We start from the raw sequence: 21,967 nt of genomic DNA, 5'->3' as shown, positions 1-21,967 counted from the left end.
ACAGTGAACGAATGGAAATCCAAAGTCTCTGTAAATTTTCATTGAAATTAATACTAAATTTTAAGAAAAAAAGAGCATCATGCTTGGAAGGGTGTAGGGACAGTGTAGGAAAGGGAGACCCTGGAAGAGATGGATTGATATAGTAATTGGGTGATGGGAGGGAAAAGGTATGTCAGAAACAGTGAGATGGGCTCAGGATAAGGCAAAGATCAGAGCTATTGTGCACAATCACTATGAGTCATGGCTGATTTGACAGCACATAATAACAACAACATATGCATGAGGAAGACCAAAGAGTTAAAAGCCTTAAAGTGCAGAGTTAGTGAAGAGTATAGAATATCCCATGGGTGGTAAAAGGCACAATCAAATCTGTCTTCTAAGAAGTGCAGCCAGTTTTCCTTAGATGTGAAGATGGTGAGACTTTGTTGCACTAACTCTGAATATTCTGTCAGAAGAGGCTTGCCCCTAGATAAGGTCACCATGCCTGGTAAACAGGAAAATCACTGAAGTGAGAAGGGTTGACATAGTGACTGAAACAATGGTTTTAAGCACAGCACACGATGGCACAGGATTGAGGACTGCTCCAGCCTGCTACTCAGAGTTGACTGTAGCCAGAGCTGACTTGACTGCACTTGACAAACAATAGATGATAGAAATGGAACTTGAAAGTGCAGTCAAAACTTTACCTACTTGGAGAAATAACACAAAAGAAATGCAAACTTTCCTCAAGAGAGTTTCACAACTAAATGGAGAGAAACTACATTAATAAAATATTTCAAGCTATAATAGAAATACTTACAGTTTATATTTAGGGCAGAAGAAAAAGGAAACTGAGAATGGGAAGAATCCTAAAGTGAAAAACAGTCACAAGAATATTGGCCAATGGAATAGTGCTAATGTGATAGCTGAGGAAAGGAAGGGAAATGTTTTAAGTAAAAGTGTCCTCTACTTATATTAGTGAATATGTAATAGCAGAGCTGTGATCTAGATGCTCACCTGATACAGGCCATGGTCTTCACAATTATTTGCTATGCATTAGAGAGCTGGTCAATGGCTAAGAATGATAGAAGAAGAAGAATTGAAGTCTTTAAATTGTGTTGCTGAAGAAGAGTCTTGAACATATCATAGACCGCTAAGAAAATAAATCAGTCTGTCTTAGAGAGGGTGAAACCAAGTTTCTCCTTGGAAGCTCAGATTTTGAAGCTCCATCTCATACTTTGGGCATGTGGCCAGGAGGAACCGATCTTGGAGAAGGACATCATGCTCGGAAAGCTGGAGGGACAGCACAGGAGAGAAAGACCCAGAGTTAAATGGATTGGCTCAGTGACTGGAGAAATGTGATTAGGTTGGAGATGTGATTGGCTCAGGATAGGGCAGGGTTCAGAGCTAATTTACATTAGGTCACTATGAGTTGCAGGCTACTCGATGGCACATAACAACAACAACCAGGAATTAATACAAAGACACCTGAAATCCACCTCTGCCATGGAGCTCTAGTCACTTTGAGTTTGAGAAAGATTCCTATATGGTAAGCACATCTGCATACTGAAATTATTTCCCTGGTGGTACAGTGATTATGTGTTCAACTGCTAACTAAAAGGTGGAAAGTTTGAAGCTACTACCTGCTTTTCTGGAGAAAAATATGGCAGTCTGCTTCTGTAAAGATTGATAGCCCTGAAAACACCTCATGGTGGTTTTACTCCATCCTGTAGGGCGGCTGTGAGTTAGGACCAGGTAGGAAGCAGTGAGTTTAGTGGGTAGTTTATAGCTCCTCTGCATGAGAATGATAGGTAGTCTCCTACTGTGTGATTCACTGCTTCTGAAAACCTTCAGGAGGATAATTTATGAGTCAGCTCCAAATGGAGGATGAATAAAAACAACACATGGAAAACAGTCTAGGTAAGTTTTATTTTTTTTAATTATATTTTATTAATTTTCATAAACATTTACAGAGATTTTGGGCTTCCACTCATTCATTGTTGCACTATTCTTTCTACCCTCCTCCCAGTTTGTTCTTGTCCAAATGCCACAGTGCTTGTCAAAGCCAGTTCTGATTAATCTTCTTTGTCAGTGTGTCCTTTGCCATTCCCTATCACTCCTCCCTGAGAGAGACTTCACCCTGAGTCATAAGGAAAAGGGGATGGCGTATTCTCTTAGCTACTTCCTGCTGAAAAGGGACGCTGTGGGTTTCAGGGTGAAGATCTTCTCTCACTACTCTAAAGGGCCCCTTTGGCAGTAGGAAACACATAGACTATTATGGAGATTGATTTTGGAATTTAGATGCACTCTTATTGATTGTGCTTGGCTGTACATGTTCATATCCTTGAAGATGTATCATGGGGGTGTTGCAACCTAGAAGACACAAATTTGACTAACAAGTTATAAGTACACGAGTCCAAAAATTATGGAAAAGTAAAAGAAAAGATTCTTTCATTTTTATTTTTAAGGCTATGAATTATTAACTCATGATTCTTTTTTCACATTTGGAAAATAAATTAATAAGATGTTTAAAATATATTAAATGTCAATTTTAACAAAGCCAATATATCCACTTATGTCAGAGACAGTGAGATTGGCTCAGGATAGGTCAGGGATCAGATCTATAATGTGCAGTCACTATGAGTAGCAGTCGATTCAGCAGCACATGCCAACAACACCATACATCTGAGCTGGACAATGAATAAAGATGACAGGAAAATAATACCTTTGAGCTGTGGAGTTGGAGAAGAGCACTGAACATCTCATTGACAGACTTATTCTTACAAGCAAACATGTCTTGTAAAGGGTGCAGCCAGAGTGCATTTTGGAGGCAAGGATGATGAGGCTTTGCCTCACATACTTTGGATATGTTGCTAGTGGGGGCTATTCATTGGAAGAGAGCGACATGATGCTTGAAAAGGTAGAGGATGGGTGAAGAAGAGGAAGACCCTCAACCAAGTGGATTGACACAGTGACTGATGCAATGGGCTCTTTTGTGTCAGGAAGTGTGAGGATGGCACAGGATAGACAAGATCTATTGTTCATAGGGTCACAATGAGTCATACTCAACTTGAGGGTACCTGACGACAACAACAACAACATCTACGTGGTTTATTGATATCTTAAATTTTCTCCAAAGTATTTGGACAGGGATGGAGAGGGTAACTTACTAGAGGAGAATAATCAGCCAATGCTTGCTCAAAAATGAATTTGTACTCTGTCAACTTTCAGATACAAGGCACTGAAGAATTCACAAAACTTGTTATTGTTCAAACTTCAATTGATTTAAAAAAAATCAAATCGAATACAAGAAAATATATACCTTTCTGTAAACATTCTCTTGCCTTACAATTATCAGGTAAGTTTTAGATCATTGAACAATTCTGAAAACTTTCTTTCTCTTTCTAAAAACATTTGTATATGTATTTAGAAACAATTATACACAGTCTCATAATATTGAGAAATGTTTTTTAATTTTTTATTAATATTTTAATGTAATTTCCAGAAAACTTGGACTTCATTCATTGTTGTACATTTTCTTCCCTACCCACCCCTAGTTTGCTTTTATCTTTAAAAAGATTCTTTCATTGTTGCACAATTTCCTCTTTCCTCCTGCCCCTCCAGTCCACTTTGTTATGTACCGCATATTCTGGACTTCATTGTCATGCAAATAATACCTAATCGACCTCTACTTGGACCCAGAAGCAGTCCTCAGAACAGAACAAGAAAACATGGTTCAAAATCAGGAAGCATCAGGGATGAATCCTGTCCCTATAACTATACCTTTTCAATCAGTATGCAGAACAGATCATTTGGGAAGCAGGGCTTTATGAGAAGGAGTGTGGTATCAGGATTGGAGGGAGACTCACCAACAATCTACCTTAAGAAGATGACACAACCTTCCTTGCTGAAACTGAAGAAGACCTGAAGTGATTGCTGCAGAAGGTCAAAGACTGTATAAGGATTGAAGCTCAACATCAAGAAAACAAAGATTCTCACCACTGGGCAAATTGGCAGCACTGTGATAAATGGAGAAGAGATTGAGTTTGTAGCAATTACAGCTTGCTCTGCTCCACACTCAACACTCTTAACACCAGCAGTCAGGAAATCAAAAGACGAATTGCATTGGGAAAATCTGCTGTCAGAGACCTCTCAAGAGTGTTGATGCCAGTCTAGGGACTAAGGTGCACCTAATCCAGACCATGGTCTTCTCTGTTACTTGCTATGCATCGGAGAGCTGGACAATGACTAAGGATGACAGAAGAATCGATGCCTTCAAGCTGTGGTGCTGGAGTAGAGTCTTGAACATACCATGGACTGTCAAGAAAACAAATAAGTCTGTCTTGGAGAGGGTAAAACCGAATCTTTCCTTGGTGGCTAGGATTTTGAAAGTCTGACTCACATACTTTGGGCACATGGCTAGGAGAGACTGGTCCTTGGAGAAGAACATCATGCTCGGAAGGGTGGATAGACAGTGCAGCAGAGGAAGACCCCAGACGAGATGGATTAATAAAGTAGCTGGGGCAATAAGGGTTGGTATGTTGGTATTAGTGAGACTAGTTCTGAACAGGAAAGGGTTAAGAGCTGCTCTACATAGGGTCACCATGGTTCGCAGGCAATTCAACAGCACATAGCCACAATCAACAACAACATGTTATATTGGTCGGTTTTATTTAAGCATCTTATTTACAGTTAAATTGACCTCATGGAGGGCCTTTGTATTTAAAAGTTGATTGTTATTATATTTCGGAGGAACATTATTCTGAGTGGTACAGCACTCTTCTGTCAATTTGCTGTACTGAAGTAACCTGGGGTTGCTGTGATTCTGAACCTTATGCCATTGGGATGTCAAATACCATAATGGTTACCCATGGTGGACAGTGTTTGGTAGAGTTCCCAGTGTAAGACAGGTTTGAAAGCAAGAGTGGCATCCACTTCCTAAACAATATGCCTCTAGAAACTCTATGAGCTTTGAGCAATTACAATAGTCATAGAAAGACTTTAGAATCTTTGTTCATAGGGTCATTATGCGTCATGCTCGACTAGATGCAATCAACAACAACAACATGTTCCTTTTAAACAGGTCTTTCCCTCATCTATTTCAAAGCAATGTTTGTTATGTATCCCCTCTTTTTCTTAGTTTCCTCCAAACCCCATGTCAGTCCTGTTTTATGAGTAGCACTATATAGTATTTGTCCTTCTGTGACTTAGATACTTCACTCAGAATAAAGTTCTCCTGGGTAATCCATTTAGTATAATATTTTATGAGTTTTTTGTTTTTCAGTGCTCTGTAGTATTTCATTGTGTAACTATGCCACAGATTCTCTGTCCATTCATTTGTTGAAGGGCACCTGGGTTGCTTTCATCTCTTTGCTATCATGAACAATGTAGCAAGAAACATAGGTGTGTAGAGAACACAATTAAAGAATGGGACTTTCTAAGCATAAAATCCCTATGCATGTAAAAAATCATCTCCAACAGGGTAAAAAGGGAAAAAATATTTGGTAATTACATGTCTGATAAAGGATTTATATCTAGAATTATAGAACACTCCAGCACCTCAACAACATGAACAACTCTATTACAAAATGGGCACAGGATATGAACAGACACTTCACCAAAGAAAACATTCAGGTGGCAAACAAACACATGAAGAAATGTTCCTACAAAAACTGAAATACCCTTAATCATAAAGGTGTTGGCTGGTGCCATTATAATTCACAAGTATTACCTTATAGCTTGTACCAAAGAGTTAATTCTTGCTCATTTTGTTACTTCAAAATACTCTTTAAGAACCATCATTACTCCTGTAGATACACTCTAGTTATACCTCTTCTTGTAAACATAAAAGCATAATCAAGATTATCCATTTCTTTGCTAAATTCAACTACCAATATACATGTATTAATCTAATCATTTAATCAGCTAGTTCACAAGCTTATAGTATTTAATACACTGTCCAGGTTCAATTCTCAGGATATACAAGTGAGAACAATTCTTGCAGGCAATTTTTCAATCTAGTCTTTAATGTGTTCAGTACAAATGAAAATTAGTGCTTGACTTTACTCCCAAAGCTCAGGAAGACATGGGTTTATTTAGTAACTTCCCAGCAAGACTTAAAAATTGTCCAAGGGACTAACAGAGAAAAATAAAGCCATTTTTGTTTCTTTCAAATTCATCAGATATTTAGTATGCCCAGAGGGTATGTGGTACTCCTCTAAGCAATATTCATGTAAATAGCCTTTTCTAGAACACAACCTTAAACACTGTAGATCCTCTCAAACATATGTAAACTATCTGTTGTTTTATAATCCTTTGATTTTAAGTTTCTCTTTCCCCCCATTTCTTAGATGTATTTCTTGTAGGCAATATAATGATGGGCTTTGTTTTTGTTTTATTTTTATCCATTATGCAACTTCCCCCACCCCCTTAAATCTGTGCATTTAAGCCATTCATATTAATTGTGATTATTGATAGGTAAGGTTTTAGCACGTCTATTCTGCTGTGCTTCTTTTTCTATTGTTCCTGGTTATTTTGGTCTATCCACATTCCTTTGCTGTCTCTGTGAGAAGGTCTTCCCTTATTATTTCTTGCAGAATTAAGTTCTTGCTTCTCTGCAAATGGCCTAATTTCTCCTTTTCATATATATATGAAGCTAAAGAAGCTTTATTAAGGGGTATCCCGAGCAGAATTCCTTGGTCTGCAGAGAAAGAAATAGGCAGAGGGACAAACCAGGGAAATACCATGCCCTAAAGTGGATTGTTGTTTTGTTGTTGTTAAGTGTCGTCGAGTCGCAGGCGACTCATAGCGACCCTATGAAGGAGAGTCCTTGACGCTTGGTAAAGTGGATTAGGGCAGGTTTTATATTTCTCCTTTATATTTGATGGACAATTTTGTGGGCTACAGGATTTTCAGTTTTGAAGATGTTTTCTTTCAGTCTTCACTATATATCATCCCATTGTCTTCTTGCTCACATGGCTTCTGCTGAGAAGTCAGTTTAACCCAATTGATTCTCTTTTGTAGGTGACTTCTTGAATGGCTTTCAGTATTCTATCCTCGTCTTTGTTTATGGAAAATTTAGCTATGATTTCTCTTCATCTCGATTGAAACTGTTAACAGCTTTAGTCCACAGTCAACACTCTTGGCACCAGCAGCCAGGAAATTAAAAGACATTTTGCGATGGTAAAAGTCTGCTGTTAAGGACCTCTCCAAAATACTGAAGAACAATGGTGTCACTTTGGAGACTAAGGTGTACCTGATACAGGCCATGGTCTTAGTAATCACTTGTTATCCATCAGAGAGCTGGACAATGACTAGGGAGGATAGAAGGAGAATGATGCCTTTGAGCTGTGGTGTTGGAGAAGAGTATTGAATACACATACCATGGACTGCTAATAAAATGAACAGGTTTATCCTAAAATGTGTTAAACCATACTGCTCTTTGGAGGTAAGGATTCTGAAGCTTCGTCTGACATACTTTGCACATGTTGCAAGGAGGGACCAGTCCTTGGAGAAGGCCTGTCTTTCATTGTTTCTGTTCAGACATTCCTCTAGGTCGTATAGCCCTGGTGTACAAGTTGCCATACAGTGGTAACTTATGGTTGCTGTGAGGCTGAACACTGACACTGATGTGTCTAAATGAGTGAATGGTTGGCTACCCAATGTGGACAGAGAGTGAGTTGGAGCTCTCCGATTAAAACAAGCTTGGAAGGAGGAGTGGCATCCACTTCCATAATAGCTTACCTCCAGGTTCATCCTAGAAAGTGTTAAACCACTCTGCTCCTTGGAGGCAAGGATTCTGAAGCTTCATCTGACATACTTTGGACATGTTACAAGGAGGGACCAGTCCTTGGAGAAGACATCATGCTTGGGAGGGTGGAGGGACAGCATAGGAGAAGACCCTTTATGAAGTGGACTGATTCAGTGACTGGGATAATCAAGGTAGGTGTGTTGGAGATAATGAGATTAGCACAGAATAGAGCAAGGTTTAGAGTTGTTGTACATAGGGTCACTATGAGACTCAGCCAACTCAATGGCACCTAACAACAACATACCTTGATGTTTTTCTTTTGAGGTCTAGTCTATTTGGATTTCACTGAGGTTATTATTATTATTGTGTTGTTATTGTTGTTATTATATACTGGTTTACTTATAAAGTTTGTATACATTGTTTTTCACACCATATATTTCCCATTTCCTTAAAACACCCGTCCCTCCACCTATCAAAATGTGCAACCCTATGATTACCTGTCACCCACCCATCCTCACCCCTCTGCTCTCACCCTCCCCTCTTATATCCTCATACATGTTTTACTTGTTATCTATTTCTACAATAATGATCTGAAACAGTATTTGTCCCTATGGAACTGAGTTAGTTCATTTAGCACAACGCTCTCAATCTCTCCCAAGTTAGGTAGTGATTTACAAAATCAGTGCCCCTTCAGAAGTAATAATTTTGTAATTTACTGAGGTTCTTGAATGTAGATTTCCTTGTTTTTCATGATACCTGGGAAGTTTTCTTCTAATACTTCTTCCACAATTTTCTAAGTATTTTCCTGGGTCCCGGTTCTGGAATTTCTATCAGATCCATGTTGTTCCACTTTATATTCTCCCATATGATTCCAATGTTTACTTTATTTTCTTTCTGTCGTCTCTCTCATTTCTTCCTATAGATTCTCATTGAAGTTCTTGTCTTCTAGCTGACTCTCTGTTCCATCACTTCTATTAAGCTTTTTCCTCCTAACTCCTGACCTCTTGGTTAACAGCAAAACACACTATGAATTGCAACACCAGTACTTCTTAGAATAAGTTTAGATTCAACCTACACATTAGCTAAATGAATTTCTTTAAAAAACAACACACAAAACCAAATCCATTGTCGATTAGTGATGGTCCCCTACCAGGTTTTTGAAGCTATGAGTCTTTACAGAGACTGCCCATCTCTCAGTGTTTGGTAAAACATTTAATGTAGTATACCACCATGGTGCTTTATTACACATTGCTCTCAAGTCAGACCAATTTTCAACTGATTCTCCAGTAAAGTTTCAGAGGCTGTTACACCGATGGGCAGAGACTTTCCATCTTTCTCCTACAGAACTACTGCTGGATTCAAACTGCCAGGGAGATGCGGCCTTTGAGTTAGCAGGATAATGCCCTGCTCATTATATCAAATGTTGTTATTGTTGTTAAGTTCTGTTGAGTCATAAATGACTCATAGTGACCCTGTGAACGACAGACCTGAACACTTGTACAACTTTCATCGTTTCTCCAAGTTCATAGGGTTTCTGAAGGCAAGCTATTTTGGTCATTTTTTGTTGCAGACCAAGGGAAAGTAATTTTATAATTATTAATAATGAGACATACAGCCAGGAATGAGAACAGAGAGCATAAAACAAGGGGCCAGCAGTTCTTGACTGAAAACCCCAAGTGATGCTTTTCTGCACATTTATTGATAATCAGGGGAAGCAAATCATAAAAGGAATTCCTTGTAAATGAACCTGAATTTTTCTCTATTGTCAACCTAATGCTCTAGCTCAGGAAGTATTTCTTATGTATTAACACTCCCTCCTGTAGGGGGTTCCTAGCTTTCTCCTGTCTGCAGGGAATGAACAGCTCATTTTCTGTGATCTGCCACAAGAGAAATCCTAATTTATAAATCTGTAATTCCTTCAATTCCTAAACAAGGGTTTTCATATAATATTTGGTATAAAGTTTGGCTTCCCATAATTTTTGATGACCAAAATATTTTGATATCATTCCTGTTTCCAAGCTTGTTTTAAATGCTCAACAGGCTAAGTTTAAATGAATAAGTACATATAAGTTTTATCATAAATTCATAAATAATTACTTTTGATTCAGTCAAATAATTTTTTTTCCCTTTGCCATGTGACAGATGTAGCAAGGACGAAATTAATTAGAAAGTAGTAATCAACAGGGAAAGTATTTCTGTAAGGTTATTAGTATGCTCTTTTTTAAATGAAAGAAAATTGAAAATTTCTTTTGAATGGTGTTTTTCTTAAGAGGATAGAAAAGACAGATGTTTTCATCCTAAGTACCATTTGGCAAATAATGAAAAATGCATGAGATAATGTAAAGCTGAGCTTTAAGGAAGCAGTGAGTAGACTACCTGGTCCTCTAAATTTGTGCCACTGTGTGTTCATTACCCTTACATTGTACTTCCAAAGACATTTGGAAACAGCATCGTACTTCTCCTATAAACTAAATTCAGTCCTTCCCCACATCCTCGGTTCTCAAAATATTTCTGACATTCATTGTTCTTTGTTTCATTCTTCTTGTGGCAAATAGAAAGAAGCAAAGGGCAGAGAACTACATTCAAGATTTCTCTCTTTATTTTCTTCTTCCATTCAACCTAAATCCTTGCCATCTCACCTTTTCAAGAGCATCATAAAATTAATAATCCAGATTTTTGCCTTAAAATCTTCTTGTGCCTATGCTTTTGTGAGTTTACACTTTCCTGATAAGCTTTTCAATTGAATTGTCAATATTCCTGGTCTCAAAATGTTCTCTCTTATATATTCATCTATGAAGTCTGATTTTGTTGGTATTTTCATTATTCAAACAAAACAGCTAATCACCATTTTCCACCTCCAAGGCATTATTTATCGACAATGGTACATAATTAGATATCATCTAATACACTCTCTTTCCATAACTTGCACAATTTTCCTTGTGCTACTGGTTCAACTAGTGCATAAGTATTCACCTTTTTTTTTTTTGCTAGTTGTTATTTGGTCTATCTGGCTTGTGGAGATCTTATAACAAAATAAAACTTTCGTAGCCATGTGACATCTTCATCATTGTTAGTATAAGATCATGGCTGTGGCTGTCCATCATATTGAGAGTTTTCATTATTTTCAACACCACTTTCTTTACCAAGGTGTACTTTGGATATGTTGCTAGAAGAGAGTATTTCTTGGAAAGGGACATCATGCTTGGATAAGTGAGCAAAAGAGAAGAAGACCCTCAAAGAGGTGGACTGACACAGTGACTGTGCCAATGAGCTCAAGTTGTGTGAGAAATGATGAGGATGGCACAGGATAGGACAAAGTTCAAATCTGCTGTTCATCAGGACTTCGAGTAGAACTTAACTCGACAGTACCTCAAAAAATAACTTCTTTACCAAATATGATGTTTTTTTTCTCACAATTGATATTTCCTGATGACATGTCCAAAGTAAGTGAACCAAAGTTTTACTTATCATCCTCTTATCTAAGGAATACTCTGGTTGTACTTCAAAGACTGATTTTTCTTCATTTTTTTCAGTAGTCTTAGATGTGCTGCAAACCCAAGGGCACATAGTTTTAACTGACCAGGTACTCTGCAGGAGAAGTCTGAACAATCTCCTCCTGTGTGATTTACAGCTTCTTAAAACCCACTAAAGTGTTGGTTATGAGTCAGTTCCAACTTTTGAGTACACAATCTCAACAACATAGTGTTATTTAATACAGTTGCTTATCTTCTGCTATAACCTAAACTTATATGCCTAATTAATATATTGTTGTTGTTATCTGCCGTCGAGTCACTTGCAATTCATAGCGACCCTATGTACAACAGCCCTAAACTCTGTTCTGTCCTGTGCCAATCTCACTGTCTCTGACACTCTCATCCCAATTATATCCAGCCAAAAATATTAATGGCCTTTTAGTTTCTCTCAAGCTTCCTGCAGAATTTATAATCTATGATTTTTAACTTTCATTCTTATTATGATTTAATCTAGTACATATATAAAGGTAATAATAATTCATTTCCATGATACAGAGTACATTTATGTTGTTTTTAGAAAAGCTTTTATTTCTTCCTTCTTCTTGTTGTTGTTAAGTGCCGTCGAGTCATAGACAACTCATAGTGACTCTGTGAACAAAAGACCTGAATACTTGTATAACTTTCATCATTTCTCCAAATTTATAGTTTCCAGAGGCAAGCTGTTTCAGAAGTGGATGCCACTCCTGCTTCCAAGCTTGTTTTAATTGGGGAGCTCCACCAAGCACTGTCCACCATGGGTAACCATTATCACATTTGACACATCAGTGTCACAGTGTTTAGCATCACAGCAACCACAAGTAACCTCTGTACAGCAAATGGATAGACCAGCGTTATACCACTTAAAGAATGTTTGACCAAAAACTATTAAAACCAGTCCTGAGGGCAGCAGATTGAAAATCCCCCACTGTTGGCTTGGTAGCATCACTTTCTCTCCACAGGCCAAAAAAGCTCTTTCAATGTTGTTGTTGTTAAATGTTGTTGAGTTGTAGATGTCTTATAGTGACCCTATGAATGAAAGACCTGAACACTTGTATAAATTTTATCTTGGTATGATTTCTTCCTTAAGTGTCTGAAAAGAAGTTCTTATTATTAATTAATTAAATTTTATTTAGAGTCTACAAATCACACTGATTTTTTTATGTAATCAATCACTCGTAGACACTTTGTTTTACAACACCCTTGATTACTGTACTTAATTAGTCAATAACTACCATTAAGCCATTGACACAGTTCATTAACACACTGATAACTCAGAGGCCAAGTCTCTAATGGTTCAAATCCACTAGTGGCTCCTCAAAATGATGAACAATCTTCTTCTGTGTGATTTAAGCCTTGGGAATTCAGTGGGGGATCAGTTAGGAGTTGGTTCTGACTTAGAGACAATGAGACAGATTAAGTCATTCATTGATTAAAGTTTAAAAAAAATGAGATGAGTAATAAGGTATACCTCACTCATGACAGCATTTTCAATGGCTCTCTATACATGTAAAAGTTAGACAATGAAAAGCAAGATCAACAAAGAATAACCAATTGTGGTGCCAATAAAGAGAGTGGAATATAATATTGTCTATAAAAAGAATAAGTATATCTTGGAAGAAAAGCAGCAAAGATGCTTTAAAGACAAGATTTTTGTCTAACATACTTTGAACAAATTGTCAGGAGGGGCCAGTCCCTTGAGAAAGACATCATGTTTGGAAAATAATTTTGTCCTATCCTTTCCCATCCTTGTCATTGCCAACACGTTTGAGCCCATTGCCATAGACACTGCAGTAATCCGTCTCATTGTGGGTCCTCCTAAATACCAAAACTGAATTCAAAGCCTCTTCTCTGTGCTTCTGTAGTCTATTTTTCACAAAGCCCTGTTTTATTCTTATTTTGGCAAGATAGTTTTATACTGTGTTTCCTAATCTATCTTCTCCACTAGGCAATAAACTGATGAGGCAAATTCTTGACTTTACTGCTTTCTTATGTATTTTCATGTCTTAGGTTGATGTTGAGTTAATTCTACCTTATGACCACATGTGTGCAGAGTAGATCTACTCAAAGGATTTTCAAATGTGTAAACCTTTTGAGAGTAAATTTTCTGGTTCCAACTACCAAACTTTCTGCTCCCAGCCAACTATTTAACTATTTATGTAACCAGTACACTCCTGGCATCCTTACTGCATATTAATATAAAAATGTTGAGGATGTGAGGAGTGTGACTACATATAAAAAAGAGATTGAGGTTGTTAACAATTATAGCTTGCTCAGTTTTACAATCAATACTGTTGTCACCAGAAGTCAGGAAATCAATAAATGAATTGAACTGGGAAAATCTGCTGTCAAGGACCTCTCCAGAGTACTGAGAAGCAATGATGTCTGTCTAGAGACTAAGGTGTGCCTGATCCAGGCCATGGTCTTTTCAATTACTTGCTATGCATCAGAAAGCTGGATAATGACTAAGGATGACAGAAGAAGAATTGATTCCTTCAAGTTGTAGTGATGGAGAGGAGTCTTGAATGTACCATGGATTGCCAAAAAAAACAAATAAGTCTGTTTTGGAAAGGGTGAAACCAAGTTTCTCCTTGGAGGCTAGGATTTTGAAGCTCTGACTCACATTCTTAGGGCACATAGCCAGGAGGTACCAGTCCTTGCAGAAGGACATTAGCTTGGAAGGGTGGAGGGACAGCAGAGGAGAGGAAGACCCCAGATGAGATGGATTGATACAGTAACTGGGGCAATGGGGGTATGTGTGTCAGGGTCAGTGTGTCCGGCTCAGAAATGGACAGGCTTCAGAGCTGTTGTACATAGGGTTGCTATGAGTCACAGGTGACTCTTTAGCACAGAACAACAAGAACAACACCTTGCCAAAAGCTCTGCACATTTGTTAAATAATCATTATAATAAAAGACTTTTAATCTCTTTTCAAAAAGTGAATTTTTTCCAAAAATTGAAATGACTAGTAAATTCAGATCACAAATTCTGAATAAGAGTGATTTGAATGTGTTTAATTTTGTAGTTGAACTAATTGAAACACTCGTTCATTTCAGTGGTGAACTAATTTGATTCTTTTTTAGAGTCAACTGAAGAAGAACAATTGAAAGAAATTCAAGTTATACCAGACAATGAGGTAAATTTAAAAGACCTTTTTTCCACAGTTTTATATTATCTAAAATTATGAGAAATTTATGAAAACTATGACCAATCTAATTATCTTACTATGAAAAAGTCAATTTATTAATTACTTAGCAAATCTGAGTATGAAGAATTCACCTCAACCTGGTACAGTAGAAGTATTTTTAGGTAAATAGTAAAAAAAAAAAAAAAACCTAAGTAAAATGATTTTTTTTATGTCTGAATATTTTCCTTAAATTTTATGAGCAAGTGGACCAATCCAGGGATGGCTATATTTGTAATTTCAGTGAGATTATTAGAGTTGTTTCAGTTTCCATTGTTACAGTGCACTGTGCATCTGGGATCTTCCAATCTAGAGAGAATTCTTCCCTGTATCCATAATGCTTGACATAACTTAGTCCCTCAATAATAAATATTCTAAAGGCCTATAATGTCAGACAGAACGAGGAAACACAACCTACGCGGGCCAGTGCCTTCACCCTGGCCCTCAGTAACCAGAGCAAGCTCACCCACCTAAAGAGTATGAAAAAGGAGAGACTATGAAAAAAGGGAACACAGAGATGATGGCCTTTCTGCTGCTGCCAGCAAGCAGAGGGGCTCGGAAACCGTGCAGGAGAAGCAGAAAAAGGCAAAGGAGAGGAAGGAGAAACTCAAATAGCTTTGTGGTTTCATGTCCAACCCATTTGCCCTTTACCTATGTGCACCTGGAGCCAGTCCCAACAAGCTGATAGTGCTCACGGGTCCCAACAACAATGATGTTCCCTTTCCCGTGAGTCTGCAGCAGGCCCCTTTTGTGCTTCCTTCCTCTCAAGTAGCCCCTCTCCCTCTAGGCCACACCTGTGGATGAGAGGGTTTCCCCTTCCCAATGTTTTTTATTCCTGTGGGGCTCCCTAAAGTATTAAAAGTAGCTTTGAAATTTAAAAATAAAAATCTAATCTATCACTAGGGCATCAGAGAGTTGGACAATGACTAGGGAGGATAGAAGGAGAATTGACGCCTTTGAGCTGTGGTGCTGGAGAAGAGTATTGAATGTACCATGGACTGCCAAGAAAACAAACAGATTCATCGTAGAGAGGATTCTGGGGCTTCGTCTGACATACTTTGGACATGTTGTAAGGAGAGACAGGTCTTTAGAGAGGGACATCATGCTGGGTAGATTGGAGGGACAGCGCAGGAGGGGAAGACCCTCTATAAGGTGGATTGATTCAGTGAATGGGGTACTCGGGATGGGTTTGTCAGAGGCAATGAGATTGGCACAGAACAGAGCACGGTTTAGGGCTGTTGTACATACATCAGGGACACCACAGTGGCATTAGTTTGAAGACTAAGGTGATTCTGATTCAGACCATGGAGGGTTTTTTTTATAATTTTTAGTTAATTTTAATGAAAATTTGATATTTTGGATTTCCATTCATTCATTGTTGCACATTTCTCTCTGCCCACTACTCCCCTCCCCTTACACTCTTCTCTTTGAAAAGTAAAAGTTCCCCCATTGTTTTACAATCCCTCCCCCCAGGTCCACTCCACTATGCAGCCTTCATTCTGGACTCCTGTCATGACAATAATACCTAATCACATATTCCTTTTAAACAGTTTTCTCCCTCATCTGTTTCAATACAGTATACATTATTTATCCCATCTTTCTCAGTCTCCCCCCAACCCTGTTCAGGCCATGGTTTTTTAATCACTTGCTATGCAACTGATTTTGACTACCAAAAGAACAAACAGATATGTCTTGTGAGCATGCAACCAGAATGCTACTTCAAGAAAAGCAAGGATGGCAAAGCTACATCTTTTTAAAATTAATTTTAATGAAAGTTTATAGAAACTTTGGATTTCCATTCATTCGTTGTGCTTTTCTCCCTCCCCAGTTTACTCTTCTCTTTGAAAAGTAAAAGAAAAATTCTTTCATTGTTATACAATCCTTCCCTCTAAGTCCACTCCACTATGGAGCCTTCGCTCTAGACTCTTATCATGACAATAATACCTAATCATATATCTCTTTTAAACAGTTCTCTTCTTCATCAGTTTCAATACAGTGTACGTAATTTATCCCATATTTCTCAGTCTCCCCCAAGCCTGCTATCAGTCCCATTTTACAACAGTGGCACTATGCAATATTTTTCCTTTTGTAACTGAGATATTTCATTCAGAATAATGTTCTCCAGGGTCACCCATTTTGTATAATATTTCATGAGTTCCTTGTTTTTCAATGCAGCGTAGTATTCCATTGTATGACTATATCACAGCTTCTATCCATTCGTTTGTTGACATACACAAAAAACAAATTCAAAGTGAATCATGGACCTAGGATTAAAACCAAGGACTATAAACGTCACTAAAGAAAAGCTTGGAAGAAGTCTAGAAGTCCTAATCCACAACATAAACAGTCTTCCAAGCATTCTAAAAAATCTACAACCAGGAGAGGATAAAATAGATGAATGGGACCTTCTAAAAATCAAATCCCTATACACATCCAAAAACTTCTCCAAGAGGGTAAAAATGGAAGCCACAGACTGGGAAAAAATATTTGGTAATGACATGTCAGATAAAGGACTTATATCTAGAATTTATAAAATACACAAGCACCACAAAAAGATAAAGGTAAACAAAACCCAATTGCAAAATGGGCCCTGGATACGAACAGACACTTCACCAAAGATGACATACAGATGGTGAACAAACACATGAAAAAATATTTAAAATCCTTAGCTCTAAGAGAGATGCAAACCAAAACAACTATATCATCTCACCCCAGTAAGAATAGCAAAATTTAACAGAACAGCAAACAGCAAATGCTGGCGAGATTGTTAAGGAACTGGAACCCTTATTTACTATTGGTGGGACTGTAAAATGGTGCAACCACTATGGAAAGCTGTAAGGTGCTTTCTCAAAAAGTTGCAAATAAAAAAATAAATAAATAAAACAAAGTTGCAAATAGAAATACCATTTGACCCAGCAATTCCACTACTTGGAATATACTCCAAAGAAAACATAACCACCACCCAAGCAAATCTATGCACACCCATGTTTATTGTGGCTTTGTTCACAATAGCAAAGAGTTGCAAAGCTGCATCTTATATACTTTGAACATATTTCTAAGAGAGGCTATTCTTGGAAAGAGACATCATGCTTGGGAAGCTAGAGGGTCAGTAAAAGAGTTGAAGACCCTCAGTGAGATGGATTGACACAATAACTGTAGCAATAGCTTAAGTGTGTCAGAGATGATGAGGATGGCACATGATGGGGTTCAGATCTGTTCTTTATAGAGTCACTATGTATTGGCTCAACTCAACAACACTTAACAACAACAATATTAGCCATATGGCTAATATTTTGGACAAATTTTATGTCCTCTCTAATCATCACTTTCCTACCATTAAATAAGGAAAGTGATAACACCCAACTTATATTATCCTTTGAGGCATTAAAGAAAGAAATAGCACCCATACACGACACTATTACCATTACTCTCTGCTAGCCCTTTCTTAGTATCAATGCACTTCTTTTCTTCACTGACTCTCTTCACATTAATATTCTAAAAAAAATATAACTGTAATCACCTTTTCTATTTCTCTCAAGCACAGATACTTCAAAAGAGGAGGAAATAAGAGGGAAATTACAATGTAAATCGGGATAAAATATTGGATAGTTAGCTTCTAGAGTTCACAGATCTAGTCAACTTCCCACTTAGCTATTGATAGCCAAGTTTGTAGGATTCAGCCTTATGCCATATTTTGGGAGCTGGAGGAAAGAATCCGGAATGTTACTATTCATCCTGTACATATTCTTGCTTTCCATTATTTTTTTTTTAAAAAGTGATGACATGGAGTTACGGAAGAAACATCAACTAGTGATATAAACAGAGATGGTGGTCCAAAAGTGTCATTTTGTAGTTGTTTTTTTGGGAGGGGTTTGTTTTGTTTTTCCTGAGGGAACGCTGGTGGCTTAGTAGTAAGGTGTAAAGGCATACAGTTCTAATCAACCAGCTACTCTTCAGGAGAAAGATCGGCATTCTTTCCATCTAATTTACTATATTTAAGAAGGTCAGCTATGAGCTGGTTTTGGTTTGATGATACACAACAACCACAATTTTCTTCTTGATGCTAGATCCTGGCTATGTCTCTAGTTCATCTCCCATTCCACTACCTCCAAATCCTCTTCCCACCTCCTATCCCCACAGCCAGGTTTATGGATATGCATAATAGAAAGTCCTGCTAAGGGCCTGGCATATCATCAAGGAATCCCATTAAAAATTGGTCCCCAGGGTGGGCGCTGGGAAATCCTAGCCCTCAACTCTTGTTCTGCAGATAGAGTCTACATCAGCCTTACTTTAAAAATTTTTCCGTGTCGACCAATTCTTTTTGGTACAGTGACTCTGTGCATCCTTTCCATCTTCTATTGATGCTTCAAAGAACATTAAAGATTTAGTCCATAGCAAATAAGAGAGATGCAAATCAAAACCACAATGAAATACCATCTCACTCCAGTAGCAGTAGCAAAGTTTAATAGGACAGCAAGTAATAAATATTAGAGAGGATATGGAAAGAGAGGAACATTTCTACATTGTTGATAGGATTGTAAAATGGTATAATCACCCTGGAAGGCAGTTTGATGCTTCCTCAAAAAGCTAAACGTAGAAATTCCGTATGACTACTGCTTGGAATGCACCCTGAGTGCAAAAAAACTAAGGCACAAACAGAGACTTGTATACCATCGTTCATAGCAGTGTTATTCACCATTGCAAGAATATGGAAACTGCCCAAATATCCAAATAAAATCAAATGGATTGACATGATGGAATACTATGCTGCACACAGGAGTAATGATTTTGTAGATTCCTACCTAACTTGGGAGGGACTGGAACGCATTATGGTATGTGAACTAACTCAGTTCCAGAAGGACAAATACTGGATAAGACTATTATTGTAGAATGAGTATGAAGATCCAAGGGATGGGGGGTGGAAAGCAGAGGGTGTTAATCACAGGGCTGCACAATTTGACGGGGAGGGTGAAGGAAATGGGAAAGATGTGTAAAACAATGTATATGAACTTTGTTAATAAACCAGTATAAAATTAAAATTCTTTTTAAAAACTAAAAAAAAAAATCTTTACTCATGACTTAGAATTTTATTTCTTTTATCTCAAATTTTAGGATAATGACTTTAGAGGAACATCAGTAGAAGACATGCTAGGAAAAAAAACCTTCAAGATATCCTACAATAAACGTAAATGAACATCTGGTAAGGAGCCTCAGCTTTCTAAATGTGTCCATGGAAAGACTTCTCCCTGGAAATTACAAATTGAATGTAGATTTGCCCTTAGTGAGAATGTGAATCATAGCCCTTTTCCCCAGCCAGATGATTCTCCCAATGATACAGAAGTAGCTGTTATGAGAGAATCAATTCTGACTCATATCAAACTTCTGTTGGGTTTCCAAGGTTATAAATAATTATGGGAGAAAACTGTCCATCCTTCTTCCACAGAACAGCTGATGGATTTGAATTACTAAACTTTCAATTAGCAGTGTAACAAGTAACACACTGCACCACCAGGGCTTCCTCTCCAAGTGATGTTATTATTATATACCATCAAGCTGGAACCAGTTCATAACTGACCCTCCAGTAGGTTTACACAGATGGCAACTTGCAGGAGAGGAGTTTGCCCATCCTTCGCCTGCAGAGCAGCTAGTGATTTCAAACCATGGCAGCACAATTCCTTACCACAGAGCCAACAGAGCTTCCATAGTACTTCTAAATTCTGATTTGAAAAGTTCATTCTAAAATTCTTTTCTCTATAGTTCTGAAACTTTAGGGTCTTGAGTTTGCCTCCCCATATTCTGAAGGAATTATGTTGTCAGTCTGGAGGTATGTGGTTCGAATCTACCAGCTGCTCCTTGGAAGAAATACAGGCTGTCTCCTCCTGTGAGGTTAATCAGCTGGAGAATCAGCTATGACACAGTTCTGTCTCAATGGCACGTACAATAACAACAATATAGTATGTGTCAGGCTACTAGGTACTGTGAGAGATAAAATAGTGCTCAGTTATCACTTCAGTTCTCATAAGTTTTTCTAATTAGGGAAACAAACATATCAGAAGGGCATTAAAAAACAATATAAGATACACAATACAGAGTACTAATGAGCCATGGTAACCTTGTAGTAAGGAATTGTGTTGCCAACCCAAAGGCATGCAATTTGAATACACCAGCCACTGCATGGAGAAGATAGGCAGTCTCTCCCTGTGTGATTTATTGGCTCTGAATTCTCACTGAAAGGTCAGCTGTGGATTGGATCTGACTCTATGGTACACCACCACAAAAACATGGATGGTATCACCTGAGGCTACAGGAATTCAGAAGAGAAACAATTGGCTAATGAGAATAGGAATTCTAAAGAGAAACAGTCTTTGGGGTGAAAGAGAGAGGGGCTGGATGGATTAAAAGAATTAAAAGAAAGCAAGAATTAATTTAGAGCAAGATGTTGGGTCAGTGATTAGACCTGTGGGAAATACATTTGTATGTGCACTTTGTATGGATCTGTGCTCTTCATTTCAGACTTCTGGGCTCAGAAATAAAACTATCAAAGAAAGCAGGTTTGTCTAAATGTCAAAAGCATGTAATTTTTTGTATAAAACCTGTTACTACAAAGACCACATTTAAAAGATTTCAAGGTGAGCTACACACTATGGGGGAAGTATATGCAAGAATTATTTGTAATAAGATCACCATTTTTTATTTTGGAAAATACATGAAAAACATTAAGTAAAACACCGATTTCAGTAAGCAAAAAGATGCATAACCAATTTAGGAAAAATAAAACACCTGGCATGAGGAAAAAAATCCCTAAGAGATGCAAAATAAGACAAGAAAACTGTTAATATATGAGGGAAGAAGAATATTAAATTTAATATTTTAATAGTAAACCAAATGATATATCAGGAAATGAGGGAGGTTTAATACAAGCACAAGGGTAACCTTGTGGCACTAAGGCATTCCCTAAGAGTAGACATTGTTCTTAGTTTGTATTAACTGAATCCCTCCCTTCCGAGATAAGCATAAAGAGGAACTTGGCCTTATCTGCAAAATACATCACATTATCATTTGTTTTTGTTTGTACTTCCTTATGATTTTACTTTGTCTACCTTCCTAATTTAATGAAATAACATATGAGCAAGAGCCTATGGTGATGAAGGAAGAAGTTGAAGCCACTTTGAAGGAAATAGCAAAAAATAAGGCCCCAGGAATAGATGGTATACCAATTGAAATACTTCAGCTAGCAGATGCTGTCCTGGATGTGCTCACCAAGTTGTGCCAAAAATCTGGAGAACAACCATTTGACCAACTGACTGGAAGAGATCTATATTTGTTCTCATCCCAAAGAAGGATGACCCAACAGAGTGTGGAAACTATAGAACTATACCATTAATTTCACATGCAAGAAAGATTCTACTGAAGATTATCCAAAAACGATTGGAAGAGCACATCAGCAGAGAATTGCCAGAAGTCCAGGCTGGGTTTAGAAGGGGTCATGGTACTAGGGATATTGTAGCTGATGTTAGATGGATCTTAGCTGAAAGCAGGGAATAC

The 21,967-nt window shown here is 37.8% G+C and overlaps 1 protein-coding gene across 1 annotated transcript in view; it reads left to right on the top strand.

Annotated features, from left to right (window-relative positions):
* The window catches only part of SLC9C1 (solute carrier family 9, subfamily C (Na+-transporting carboxylic acid decarboxylase), member 1), a 213,179-nt gene that overhangs the window by 102,781 nt on the left and 88,431 nt on the right, over positions 1 to 21,967 (top strand). The window contains exon 25 of the mRNA XM_006895358.1: positions 3,211 to 3,337. Coding sequence (XP_006895420.1) covers positions 3,211 to 3,337 — 127 coding nt within the window. The remainder of the gene's footprint in view (positions 1 to 3,210; positions 3,338 to 21,967) is intronic.

Source organism: Elephantulus edwardii, unplaced genomic scaffold (genome assembly GCF_000299155.1).
Source record: "Elephantulus edwardii isolate Elephantulus edwardi_28Jun2011 unplaced genomic scaffold, EleEdw1.0 scaffold00165, whole genome shotgun sequence".
NCBI lineage: Eukaryota > Metazoa > Chordata > Mammalia > Macroscelidea > Macroscelididae > Elephantulus > Elephantulus edwardii.
Note: the sequence above shows the minus strand (reverse complement) of the source record. Positions and strands in the feature narration are given on the sequence as shown.